Source organism: Cottoperca gobio, chromosome 17, assembly GCF_900634415.1.
Source record: "Cottoperca gobio chromosome 17, fCotGob3.1, whole genome shotgun sequence".
Taxonomy (NCBI): domain Eukaryota; kingdom Metazoa; phylum Chordata; class Actinopteri; order Perciformes; family Bovichtidae; genus Cottoperca; species Cottoperca gobio.
The window spans coordinates 5,044,796-5,057,542 of NC_041371.1; the positions used below are offsets into that span (position 1 = coordinate 5,044,796).

Genomic DNA, 12,747 nt, shown 5'->3' on the forward strand with positions numbered 1-12,747 from the left:
TCTTTCACTGCGTGTATTTATAGTTTTGCTAAGAAATATATGGTCAAAGTTTTTAATTGTACACTTCTATATCTCACTCCTTACTTTTTTTAACATCTGTTACCCAGCTATTTTGTGACTCTTGTCTATTGTTTATTGTTCATGTCCGATTGTCTTGTAGCATCAAATTCATCTTTGTCAATTGAATTCTATCCTTTATCTTTATTTTCCTTGACTCCCACTGAATTAAATGCACAAATACATCTGTTAAGTAAGTAATAAATAAATCTATCACTGTGTAATTAGTTCCATCGTTCTGGTTTCATTTCTCATGATTCAAGTTTTATTGTCATCTGCATCTTAAGACACTCCAAGTTTAAAACACAAATCAAAGCAAATCAAAAATCGAGATTTACAACGTGCAAAAATGTATACTTGATATACGATATAGACATTCTTTCTTTTCCAGTCAGTAAAAGCCAAATTAGTTAGTGTATATTTCTCCCAGCTAACTAAGGCAGTACTGCCAAATAGTTGTTTTTGTGCTACATTTTTAGTGTTATCAGAAATAAAGCATACCAACTTTATATCGAGACCAACTCTTTTTTTATTTCATCTCTCTAAATCTTGTGAACGTTCTGGCCTAATTTCACAAACAGGAGAGAATAAAGATGCCAACACTACTTTGTAGATAAAGAGACGTTTATTTACTGCATAACAGCATACGGAATAAGAAAGATACATGATTAACAAGCTATATTCCTTCCATGATATCAATCCAGATCAGGAAGTTTAGACTGAAAATGAATTATAGACAGTGTACGCCTGTGTAAAGAGAACGTGATCCAGATTTATCTTGGGGTCATACTGCACAGGAATGAAAGTGTAACACAAATTGTTTTAAATTGTTTACATGAAAAGTTGACAGCTTGACTCGAGTGATATTACAAATCCTTGTGGTTGCTGCTGAGCAGTTTGGGGTAGGCCGTGCCGATGCATCGCCCGTGCCGATAGACAACCAGCTCCAGAACGTACTCGTCCACTTTCACCTCCAGAGACGTCTTCTTCTCAGTCGACATGAGGAAGACGATGGTGAAGAGAGCCACCTCAAACTCTGGACTGACACCAATGAAGCAGCCACCGAGCGGCTTCACCAAACCTTTCCAACTGAACTGCAGGTTCAGCACGTGATCGTCTTCATCCGGCTGCAAAGCAATGACGAAAAGAGCTCATGAAGAAACTCATTCATACATTTATCTTATTAGGTGTTCAGTATCTTCATCATGCATATGGTTGAATGTAACTAAGTACATTTACAGTACTGTACTTGAGGTACCTGTACTTTTCTTGAGTATTTCCATTTCCTGCTTTATACTTCTACTCCACTACAATTCTGAGGGAAATGTTTTAATTTATACTCCACTACATATATCTGACAACTTTAGTTACTAGTTATTACTAGTTAAATATAATCAGCAAATAAATAAAGATGTATTAATACAGGTTATATTTACAGGGTATGTTTTGATGCTAATAGTTGTGTACTTTTACTTACAGTTTTAATGCAGGACTTTGACTTATAACAGTATTTCTACACTGTGGTATTACTACTTCTACATAAGTAACATATCTCAGTACTTCTTCCACCTCTGCATACGACAAAGTATTTTCTTACTGTATCTTTGTTGGCTCTTGCTTTGTAGCCTTTGTAGTCAACATGGTCGTGTTTTTCCTGCAGGTAGAACTGGACCCAGTTGTGCAGACCAATGATCTCATGGCTGAACTTAGTTTCTCCCACAAACACGTGTTCAAAGCCACAGGAATCCTCACTATGATGAAAGAAAGATGTGTTTATTAGGTCTCCATGAATGCCCTCAGTCATCCTGAGATCAGGTCCCTTTTGAACTTTATTTCCTGTTATCTACTGGGTTTGCATTTCTGCACAGATAAAGCATGGAAACACAAAAGTCAACACCAGTGGTGGAATTTTACTAAGTACATTTACTGAAGTACTTTACTTAAGTACAAATGTGAAGTACTTGTACTTCTCTTGAGTCTTTTCTTTTCGTGCCACTCTGTACTTCTACTCCACTACATCTCAGAGGGAAATGTTGTACTTTTTATTTCAGAACATTCATCTAACAGCTTTAGTTACTTTATAAATAAGATTTTTGCATAAAGAGCTTATAAAATATGAATTGTTATAAATTAAACAGTTTATAAAAGTACAGCTAGAGACAATTAGTCGATTTACACAAAACTAATTAGGTAATATTTTGATGGCTTAAGTCATATTTCATATAAAACATTCATGTTCAGCTGGTTTGCTGCTTTTCCTTTTAAATTTAAATAGTTTAGCGTTTTATTTAAAAAAAATAATGCATTGAGTACTTTAACTTTTAATACTTTAAGTACATATTTTCCTGATTATATTTACATCATTTTACTGAAGTAACAATCAAAAAGCAGGACTTTTACTTGCAGTGGTGTATTTTCAGTGTGGTTTTAGTACTTTTACAAAAGTAAAAGATCTGAATAGTTCTTCCCCCACTGCGTATGTGCAGCACAGTGATTTAGCACAGGTTATCTAGCTAACATGATTGCACGGGGATTCATGGCTAACGCTGCTAAAATATTCAAGTAGCTGCTAGATTTGCTTCACTCACCAGCCTAAAAAACATGGTAACGGTAATCTATTGAGGGCTGGACTATTATCAACATTGTAAAATAAATGTTTATTTTTGTACGAATAGGCTGTCTAACTCTTTGCTAATAATATGATGGATTCATGTTACTGTAATGTACATTTTCAGACATTTAAATGTTTGAACATTTCTTTATTAATTTGGCCGACCCCTGCAGTAACTCTGAAGACCCTCTGCGGGTCAATGACCCCCTGTTGAAGAACCATGCTCTTCCTGTTAACCTCCAGGATTGTGTATTTTTACAGGACAGTAGCTCCCTCTGCCGTTACTGTGAAACTCACCCTCCACTCCTGTCTCTGTGGTAGAGGCGGAACCAGATGTCATGCAACTGTTTCTTGAACTGTTCACTGTCTGATGGGGACTGCCCTTTTTTGTGCAGATACCTGTGAGCACACTACAAATGAAAACCAAACATTATAAACAAAAAAGCTTACAAGTGACGACGAGGGTCAAAGAACAGTAAAGAAGAACAGTAAAGAACAGTACAGAAGAACAGTAAAGAACAGTACAGAAGAACAGAGAAGAACAGTAAAGAAGAACAGTAAAGAACAGTAAAGAAGAACAGTAAAGAAGAACAGTAAAGAACAGTACAGAAGAACAGTAAAGAAGAACAGTAAAGAACAGTACAGAAGAACAGTAAAGAAGAACAGAGAAGAACAGTAAAGAAGAACAGTAAAGAACAGTAAAGAACAGTAAAGAACAGTAAAGAAGAACAGTAAAGAAGAACAGTAAAGAAAAACAGTAAAGAACAGTAAAGAAGAACAGTAAGAACAGTAAAGAAGAACAGAAAAAAACAGTGAAGAACAGTAAGAAGAACAGTAAAGAACAGTAAAGAACAGTAAAGAACAGTAAAGAAGAACAGTAAAGAAGAACAGTAAAGAACAGTAAAGAAGACAGTAAAGAACAGTAAAGAAGAACAGTAAAGAACAGTAAAGAACAGTAAAGAACAGTAAAGAAGAACAGTAAAGAAGAACAGTAAAAGAACAGTAAAGAACAGTAAAGAAGAACAGTAAAGAACAGTAAAGAACAGTAAAGAAGAACAGTAAAGAAGAACAGTAAAGAACAGTAAAGAAGAACAGTAAAGAACAGTAAAGAAGAACAGTAAAGAACAGTAAAGAACAGTAAAGAACAGTAAAGAACAGTAAAGAAGAACAGTAAAGAAGAACAGAAAAGAACAGTAAAGAACAGTAAAGAAGAACAGTATGGTGCTGAAAATAGATCACACTAATGATAAAGAAAGAAACTGTTTCATGTCTGAGACTAAACGTTCAATATTGACCTTGAAAATAATAAAAAATGTTAAGAACCTTTAAGCCAACCAGAAATCCTAAAAGTGCTCAGAAAGACTGATGTTTAAACCTCTGCAGATCCATGACAGCTGGGTAAACTTAGTGAGGAAGATCTTACGATAAAGCTCCAGCAGCTAAACTGACTTTGTTTTGAGATTGTGTTGTCAAACAGTAATACTTCTGAACTAAATGTCTTATTATTGAAGCCAAAGTAAAGTAAATTGCATTAAAGATATCCTAAAATAAGAATGCAAAGTGTTTGCATAACTGAAAAAATGTTTTAAAATACAATCATTTTGTCCTGCACACTAGTTAAAATGAAAAGTTGGTATTTTTACATTGTGATAGTATATAGTATGCAGCTGAACTAATTATATAAATCTAGAGCAGGAGTTTTCCACATCTGAGTTTACTTGCTTGGTTTCCCTTAATCCCTGGATGTCTATGGGATCATGATTATATTATCTGATCCCATAGACACTCAACAATTGAGCCAAACCAGCCTAATATTGCTGTTTGACATAACTTCAGACTACACCAAGTACATAAAAAAGTTCTGTCCTAAGAGCGTTATTAGTTTCTGACTCTGGGACAGAGAGGAAAGCAGTAAAAGAAGAAGATCTTACAGATTGAATCGTTGCCATGCCATAAAGTGAGAAAATAAAACTATTCATTCAGGGCTTTACAGAGTGCAGACTTCCTTTGTGTGCCTCTCTCTCAAAGCCACTGCACCTTCATGACAGTGGTCTCCATCATGGAATCGATAAACAGCCAGTTCTCTTTAAGCTCGTCTGACGTCACCGTCTCAGATACACCTGTGGACGCCTCATAGTTGTCCAGCAGGTTGATGAAATCTGCATTAAAAAAAAGACACATGCTTGTTATAAAGAAGTGTAGATGGCTGTAGCTTCAGAAGAAGTGTTATGAGAAAAATATTAACAGCTTCTTACGTGAATATGTCTCGATACCCTTGAGCTTGTCTTCGTTGACATATGTGAAGAGCGGCGCACGGGCCCTGTCTCTGGCATAGTTACTGCCCTGAGCCACATAACCTGCCCTCCCCTGAATACAACACGTACACATACACAGACATTAAAACTGACTCACAGTCAGCTGCAGGTGACACTGCACTGTGACTCCCGTCCAGACGGGGTTTGCATGTATTTAATCTCTGAGTGTTTTGCATTGAAGAGAAGTAATGCTGGCAGACATTTTACCATTTCAACAACAGCTACAAGGCAATGTAAGCTTGAGGTAGTGCACAGAACATAACACATAAAGAAATGCAAATAAAAAGCAAGCATACACTAAATTTAATTAATTACAAATTAACTTAATTACAAATAATGTTTAAAAAGGCTCTGGTTTTCACAGACCTGGAGGGAGATGATGTAATCAGTCCCCGGCCTGAGACGGTTGGTGTCCAGACACCAGAGCTCGTTCAGCAGCTGTGTGAGCTCCTCGTTGGCCTGTTGACTGTGCAAAAGGCGAAGAAGAAAAAATGCAGTGAATAACATAAACATAAAAGTGTTCTTCAGGGAGAGAATTCAGAGACAATCAGCCTTTTTCACAGCAGCACGTGTTGATAAAAACATTAGCAAGGGCTCCGTTCTGTTGAAGCGTCACAGTGATTCATGAGAGTGTGGCAGTGAGCCAGCATGCACTATACCAGGACCCTGAAACTAAAGCAGCTGAACATCTGGGAGAGACGCCTATTCTCTGGGCTAAAAGGTTAAAAGAAACATGTTTTCCATTCACAGAAATAATTAATAATACAAATAAAAATACCAGCTGATAACTTCTGTTTTCCTTCCTGCAGAGTTTGCACATCTTTATATAAATAATTACTCTACGTCATCGCATTTAATTAAAAAAAAGAAAAGAAAGACTACTACTTTGCACACCCGTCTCATGTATACTGTATGTTTATCCTATGTTTATATTTTAGTTGTAGTAGTTTGGTATATTATAGTGTATAATAACGTCAAATATGTCTTTATATGTATTACTGTGTGTCCCATATATAGATATATCTTGTAGAGTTGATATGTATATAGTTATTGTGTATTTCTTTACTCTTGTAGGATGCCAGATAACTGTCTGTCTGAAATATGATTCAGGGGTATATTGTGACACGAAGAAAATAAAAAAGTGATAATGCCATATCTCAAAAATCGCAATAGCTGCTGTACCCTTCCTGTCACAGAGCAGATGTTTGACACATTAGGGGAAAACAAGTTGAGTAAGAAGCAAAAGACAGGAAGGAGCACATACTCATACAGACACTTCTCTGTTCTCTATTTAATCAGGCTACAGTTGTGAGGAACATCACGAGGGATTACATCTGCACACTTATTTAGTGTTGTCCTGTTTGTTGTGTTGTATAATTTAACTCACTAATCACTACCAGACCCTGCAGCACTCTCACACACAAACAAACACAAACTCTAACACACACAATAGACAAAAATCACTGTGCAAACCTGTAATCTGCACTGAAAACAAATGTTGGTCTAAACCAGAACGATATGTGTTTTAAAAACCAAACAAACAAACTGTTTTACCATCAAGAAGAAGTATCCTGTTACATCAAATATTTCTGTCTTGCAAACAGTCGAAAATTGGCTTAAAAGTGTCGCTAATCAGCTGATAAACAGTAACATGCACATAACAGGAACTGAAGAAATACTTTTGAAAGACAGGGTATTCTCTGGTATTTTTTTGTAAGCCTATTTGTTACCCACAACTTACCTCCCTGCCATGCTTTCGTTCAGTGCCAAAATTATGTGCGACCGTTTTCATCCTCTCAGAAAAACTAGTTTCATGCAGTTATCTGAGACGTCAATCATGACGTTTCTAAGGGAACCAGCCAATTACAAGACGCCCAGGTCCCGCCCCTCTCTCATTATAACAGCGGACCCCATCCTCTGGTTGTAATGTATAAATACATTTTATTATATCAAAATTAAGTTGTATCTAGACGCATAAAACATGTATACAACTAATTATTGTGGTGGCACACTCCAGGTTCATTAACTGTCATTAACCATAAAACAAAGTCCTTCTGAGAATGACAAGGACTTTCGAAAAGTTAAACAAAGTAAAACGTATGAATCAATGCATTTACACAAGTGTTGTTGTCTGCCTTAATGTTGTACAATAATCGTGCAATATTTCACAGTATTACCACTGTACTGTGAATCAATGTGCAATACTTTTTTACCTCTACTTATTTATTATTTATTTTTATATTATGTATATATAATGATTTATTACTCTTAGTTCTAATTTGTATATTTTTGGCTGTTGGTGGACTAGCAAAGTAAGATTGTCATTGTACGGTATAACTGTCTGTTTAACTGTGCATATGACAATAAATATCTTGAATCTTGAATCTAAAGAAACTGCAAGACGCTCAAACGTTTTTCACAACATCGGCTTTTATTTTGAAAATATACCTACCAGATGAAGGACTTCTGCGCAAGCGCAATAGCCGCACACGTTGTTTTGGATGTGGGTTTTGCAGAAATAGCTAGTAGATAGTCGTGTTTGAATTGCTTCACCTCGGTATTTACGTTGTTTATCGTCTTGGTGTTTCACATGTAGGTCTCTGCTTGGACTGTCAGTGGCTTGCTCAAACAAGGTGACAGAAAAAGCTGAAGTTTAAAGAAAGCTAACTAGCCTGCTAGCTTAGCCCTCTGTAGCTACAGCATGGCAGCTGTACTGGGGGTGATTGCTGGAAGCTACGAGCAGATCGCCTTTGGTTACCGAGTGAAAACTGATGAGAAAGTAAGTTGCAGTGTCTTATTTTGTAGTTGTGTATAATAGGTAATGTCAACGACTGGTCTGTGTTGTATTTTCTGCTCTATGGCACTTAAAACTAAGCTGTCACTGGGATTAATGGGCAGTACTACAAGGAAACAACCTGTATGTGTAATGCTATGACCAAAGGTTTGATGTTTATATCATAAGAGTTCATGGTTTTAAAGGAACATAAATCAATGTCCTGCAAAGACACAACTATATGTTTTATTTGTACATTTTTAATAAGAAAGATCAGACAGAAAATAAATAAATAAAATGCATGTACAGGAGAGGGAAGAACCTCACCTAAAAGAAAGAAATGTATATAAATACAAATAATAATGCAAAATAAAATGAATGTAGAAATGTTTTACGTCAAAGAGTCTAATTTTGTAAATAGATAAAGACAGAAAATCAGTCAATAAGTATGTATTTACTAATTGAACTGCACTGTATTTTATAATGATGTCCAAAGAGTTCATTCGTTCCTAATTGTTTTTGTTCGTCATGCAGGAGTGGACAGTCAAGGCAGACTTCACACATCACGCACACACAGCCTCCATATCAGCTGCAGCGGCCAGCGAGAGGTTTGTTGTCACAGGAAGCAAAGATGAGACCATACAGCTGTACGACATGAAGAAGAGGGTCGAACACGGAGCTCTGCTGCATCATGACGGTGAGTACCTTCAGTACATCTTCTGTTTGACGTCAACTTATTTACACCGGCTAATTCTTATATGAGGCAAAGAAGTAGCTGCGGCTCAGTGGCACCAAGGTCTCTGGTTTGTTTCCCACAAGGGCTTCCTGAATATGTGGTCATTTATCGAGGCAGCTTCATAGACTGTATTCATATCATCGAAGGATTGACCTTGCTTGCTTGTGGTCTGCACAGGCACCATCACCTGCCTGGAGTTTTACGGGACGTCTCATTTACTGAGCGGAGGAGAGGATGGACTCATATGTGTGTGGAGCACCAAGAAGTGGGAGTGTCTGAAATCCATCAAAGCTCACCAGTAAGCAGAGAGAGACAGAGAGATGCTGCAGAAGCTTCTTGTGTTTGCGTGATTGTTGTATTTTGTTGGCTGGGACGAGTCAAAGTAATTTATCCTCTCGTTTTCCTCAGCGGTCATGTCGCATCGCTCTCCGTCCATCCGTCTGGGAAACTTGCACTTTCAGTTGGGACAGATAAGACGCTCAGGTACAAATCACAAGAAGTTCAAGAGGCAGATAATTCTGATGTGCTAATGCTTTAATAGTTCAAGTTCAAGTTCTTTCAGCACATCATATATTATATTATATATATATATATATATATATATATATATATATATATATATATATATATATATATATATATATATATATATATATATATATATGTCTTTCTCATTAATGGTGTATAACCATTATGTATAAACAAGACAAATATATAAAAAATGTTTTCATCCTTTTTAGAACATGGAATCTAATTAGCGGAAGATCGGCCTTCATCAAAAACATAAAACAGAGTAAGTGTCCGTTTGGATTCTGAAGTAAAGGACTGTTTAAGATATTTTAGCAATATTAATGTGTTTTAAAATAACTTTTTCTTTCAACAGATGCACATATTGTCAGATGGTCTCCCGATGGGGATAAATATATTGTTGTGGTGAACTCCGAAGTGAACATCTACGACCTGGAGACCGCCTCTGTGACGGGAACAATTACAAACCCCAAGAGGATCTCGTCTGTTAAGTTCTTAAATGTGAGTTATCTGACTCTAAACTTGCACTTACAATGACGCTATATGTGATGGAGAGATTATTAGTATCTGCTGTAACGCCAAGATATGACCGTAATAAGCAACATTAGAATATGGTTAAATACAAAATAAAAACACTTTATTTTAATAATATTTTAATTATTTTATGGTATTTTTCATTTAAATGATCAAACTTGTGGATGTTTATGTTGATATACATATTTTTAATTTAATTAATAATTAATTTAATTATTAATTTAATTAATTTAATTAATTTAATTAATTTAATTAATTTAATTAATTTAATTTATTTAATTTATTTATTTATTTATTATTATTATTATTATTATTATTATTATTATTATTATTATTATTATTGTAGGCTCTTTATGTGGGACCAGGAAATATAAAGGGGAAAAAATGCCCTTGATGTTTATTGTATGACGTTGTACCTGTGAAATGAATATTACATTTATCAAAGGAGTAATGTTAAATACTTAGTAAAATAATAATCCTCCTCCTTTTGTTTCAGAACATGATCCTGGCTGTCGCAGGAGACGATGAACTCGTGAGGTTATGTGACCTGCGAACAGAGAAATGTGTGTGTGAGTTTAAGGCTCATGAAACCAGGTAAGTTCATAATGGTTGTTTTATTACGTCACAGATCCATGTATCCATGTTTTTTATTGCTAAAAAGTTTGTTTGACAGCTTGTGTCATGTTGGTGAACAAACTTGCATCCTTATTGTGATTTCAGAGTGAAAGCGGTTGATAGTTTCATGATGGAGGATTACTGCGTGCTGGTGACGGCTTCAAACGACGGATTCATCAAAATGTGGAAACTCCATCTGAAAGAGGCACGTCTCTAGTGTTGTTTATACATTTATAAATAAAACCACCACTGATGCTAAAATAACCTCCCAAACCCTGCCTCCTTTGTTCTACTGCTGTCCAACAGGAGCTGGAGTCTCCCACTCTCCTCGGGGAAGTGAACACAACAGCCCGACTGACGTGCCTCGCCGTGTGGAAACCTTCATCTGTGCAGCAGCCGGCTGAGGAGCCGGCCGCCGTGGCAACAACATCTGAAGGTTCTGCAAACACCAACTTTTGTTGCACTTCTTCATGTTATGAAAGAGATGAGAGCTGTAGATGTTTTGTTTACTGAGGCTGGTGATTCGGGTCTTTCTTTTGAGTCTCCATGTCGATTCAGCTTTCTCTTAATAAACGTATGTAACATATTCCCATCTCTTGCTTCGGTCCACAGATCTGGCGAAGGTGCTTTCAAAGACGAAGAGAGTCCGAATTGCAGCAGAAGAAGTCATATTAGAAGACGAGAGCAAACCCAAAAAGAAGAAAAAAGGCGGTAGAAAATGAAATGGAAAATAATAAATCTGTTTTACTATCATGGACTGTTTTATATTGGGACTTATTTGGTCACATGCATCTGCTTGTAGTTGTTGCCACTGCTTTTCTGAACAGACTTTGTGACTATATTTTGCACTCGACACTGAAAAGAAAGAAATGACAATGGAAAATGAGATGTGCAACAATAAAAATGTTTTATAATCCATGGACTGCTTTTTGACTTGGGCTATATTGTCAAATATAACCAATTTACTCGTGGTTACCACAGGGAGGCGATAAAGCAACGCTGCAGATTGGATGTTTTGAAGGATATGTTTGCTGTCTTTGTGGCAAGATAGTTACAAGTTGTTTATGAGGCATCGCTTTCTGTCTTTGGCACTGTTGAAGGATAAGATATTAATTAAAGATAATCAAAACATGGTATATCATTTCCTATTTATATCACTTTCATGGTGTTTTATTATAACTTGCCATTACATATGTATGTTTAGTTTAATTTTTAGTATTTTTATATAAACTTCCAGTTTTTGCACGATTGTCTTTTTTTAAATTCAGGAGAGTTGCCGTTCTTTCTGCTTTATATGAGATCACCAGTTATATTTGCATCTTATTTGTTTAAATATGTGGTTATTTTATTTACTTACATTTAATCTGCTTTATATTATATGAGTTTATTTCTCGTATGCACACTTAATTATATATCAATTGATTTATTTTACTTGCACTTGCTCCTCCTTTATTTTTTTATTTTGTGAATCTTTTAATCTGGACAGTATTTTCAAAAGTGCTATACAAAATGAGTAATTTTATTTTGAAACGACACCGGAAGTGACACAGTCAGGGTAGCAATCGGAAGTTGTTAGGTGCCAAACGGTGCTAGTGTTTTAAACTTGTTTTAAATTCAGGTAAGACTAATGTTTTCATCATTTTTAGTACCTTTGGTGTGGTATTTTGATAGTAAACTGTTGACACGTTGTGGTTCAGTGTTAGTAAATTGACTATTTCCTCATAATAAATCGTTTTACTGCAGACATGGCTGTAGACTGGATTGGCTTCAGCTATGCTGCTCTGGTGTCGGCAGGAGGACTCATTGGTTATGTAAAAGCCGGTAGGAGACCCTGCCAATCACTAACTACATCTAAATAAATACAAATACACATTCTGTAGTGAAAGTTTTACACCTATTTTTTAACTTGATTTTCAAAATAAAAGCCGTTTCCTCCACAGGCAGCGTTGCCTCTCTGGCTGCAGGGCTGCTGTTCGGCCTGCTGGCAGCTCTAGGTGCTTATCTGGCATCTCAAAATCCCAAGAATGTCTGGCTTTCACTAGGTGAGCAAGTGTAAGTTTGTTAAACTGTGACAGTCAGACTGCATCTTTCACAAACACAACATCTGTTTACCTGCAGGCACCTCGGGGATCCTGACTGTGGTGATGGGACTGAGGTTTCTCAACTCCTGGAGGTTCATGCCAGCTGGTTTAATGACTTTACTAAGGTAATACACAATTACTTCTTTATACCAATTTTAATTTCCCTCTGAAATAATAATTTACAATATTGTGCACCATGTAGACAAACAGAAATGAACATTTACTTTTCAGTCTTTTGATATGATATGTTTCTTTTCAGTGGACTAATGCTGGTGAAGATTATCACTGGAATGCAAAATAAACCACATACATCTTGAAACTATTTAAATATACATTTCTGTGTGTCAGTATATATTTTTGACATAATAAAAAAAGAAAGTGTGCATTCACAAACATCCCCTTGATGCGGTTTTCTATTACAGTAATATAAAACAACGTGACATTTATAGGAAAGGGTACAAGAAAGAAACTTTTTATACAGTTAGGTGATGCTTGTA

General features: G+C 36.0%; 3 protein-coding genes across 3 annotated transcripts; 2 read left to right on the forward strand and 1 right to left on the reverse strand.

The window, feature by feature from the left end:
• Positions 1-663: 663 nt before the first annotated feature.
• LOC115021956 (poly(U)-specific endoribonuclease-C-like) lies at positions 664-6,820 on the reverse strand. The gene is made up of 7 exons (XM_029452696.1): positions 6,725-6,820; positions 5,350-5,449; positions 4,924-5,035; positions 4,706-4,827; positions 2,966-3,078; positions 1,655-1,808; positions 664-1,184 (listed from the first exon to the last, which is right to left on the reverse strand). Exons 1-7 carry the CDS (start codon positions 6,733-6,735, stop codon positions 924-926), a joined length of 873 nt encoding a protein of 290 aa, XP_029308556.1. The 5' UTR covers positions 6,736-6,820; the 3' UTR covers positions 664-923.
• A 622-nt stretch (positions 6,821-7,442) lies between these two features.
• Positions 7,443-11,085, forward strand: pak1ip1 (PAK1 interacting protein 1). Its single transcript, XM_029453790.1, has 10 exons — positions 7,443-7,762; positions 8,291-8,453; positions 8,670-8,790; positions 8,901-8,975; positions 9,233-9,285; positions 9,376-9,521; positions 10,051-10,148; positions 10,275-10,374; positions 10,476-10,605; positions 10,782-11,085. Exons 1-10 carry the CDS (start codon positions 7,685-7,687, stop codon positions 10,889-10,891), a joined length of 1,074 nt encoding a protein of 357 aa, XP_029309650.1. The 5' UTR covers positions 7,443-7,684; the 3' UTR covers positions 10,892-11,085.
• A 627-nt stretch (positions 11,086-11,712) lies between these two features.
• LOC115023134 (transmembrane protein 14C-like) lies at positions 11,713-12,645 on the forward strand. The gene is made up of 5 exons (XM_029454300.1): positions 11,713-11,787; positions 11,913-11,990; positions 12,110-12,211; positions 12,288-12,375; positions 12,510-12,645. Exons 2-5 carry the CDS (start codon positions 11,915-11,917, stop codon positions 12,565-12,567), a joined length of 324 nt encoding a protein of 107 aa, XP_029310160.1. The 5' UTR covers positions 11,713-11,787; positions 11,913-11,914; the 3' UTR covers positions 12,568-12,645.
• Positions 12,646-12,747: the final 102 nt, after the last annotated feature.

Coding starts and splice junctions, on each gene's coding strand:
- LOC115021956 (XM_029452696.1), bottom strand. Junction 1,809..2,965: donor CACAGAGACAGGAGTGGAGG/GTGAGTTTCACA, acceptor CTTTCATCATAG/TGAGGATTCCTGTGGCTTTG. Junction 1,185..1,654: donor CAAGAGCCAACAAAGATACA/GTAAGAAAATAC, acceptor ATTGCTTTGCAG/CCGGATGAAGACGATCACGT.
- pak1ip1 (XM_029453790.1), top strand. CDS start 7,685: ATGGCAGCTGTACTGGGGGTGATTGCTGGAAGCTACGAGCAGATCGCC. Junction 8,454..8,669: donor AGCTCTGCTGCATCATGACG/GTGAGTACCTTC, acceptor TGGTCTGCACAG/GCACCATCACCTGCCTGGAG. Junction 10,606..10,781: donor CGTGGCAACAACATCTGAAG/GTTCTGCAAACA, acceptor TTCGGTCCACAG/ATCTGGCGAAGGTGCTTTCA.
- LOC115023134 (XM_029454300.1), top strand. CDS start 11,915: ATGGCTGTAGACTGGATTGGCTTCAGCTATGCTGCTCTGGTGTCGGCA. Junction 11,991..12,109: donor CATTGGTTATGTAAAAGCCG/GTAGGAGACCCT, acceptor TTTCCTCCACAG/GCAGCGTTGCCTCTCTGGCT. Junction 12,376..12,509: donor GGTTTAATGACTTTACTAAG/GTAATACACAAT, acceptor GTTTCTTTTCAG/TGGACTAATGCTGGTGAAGA.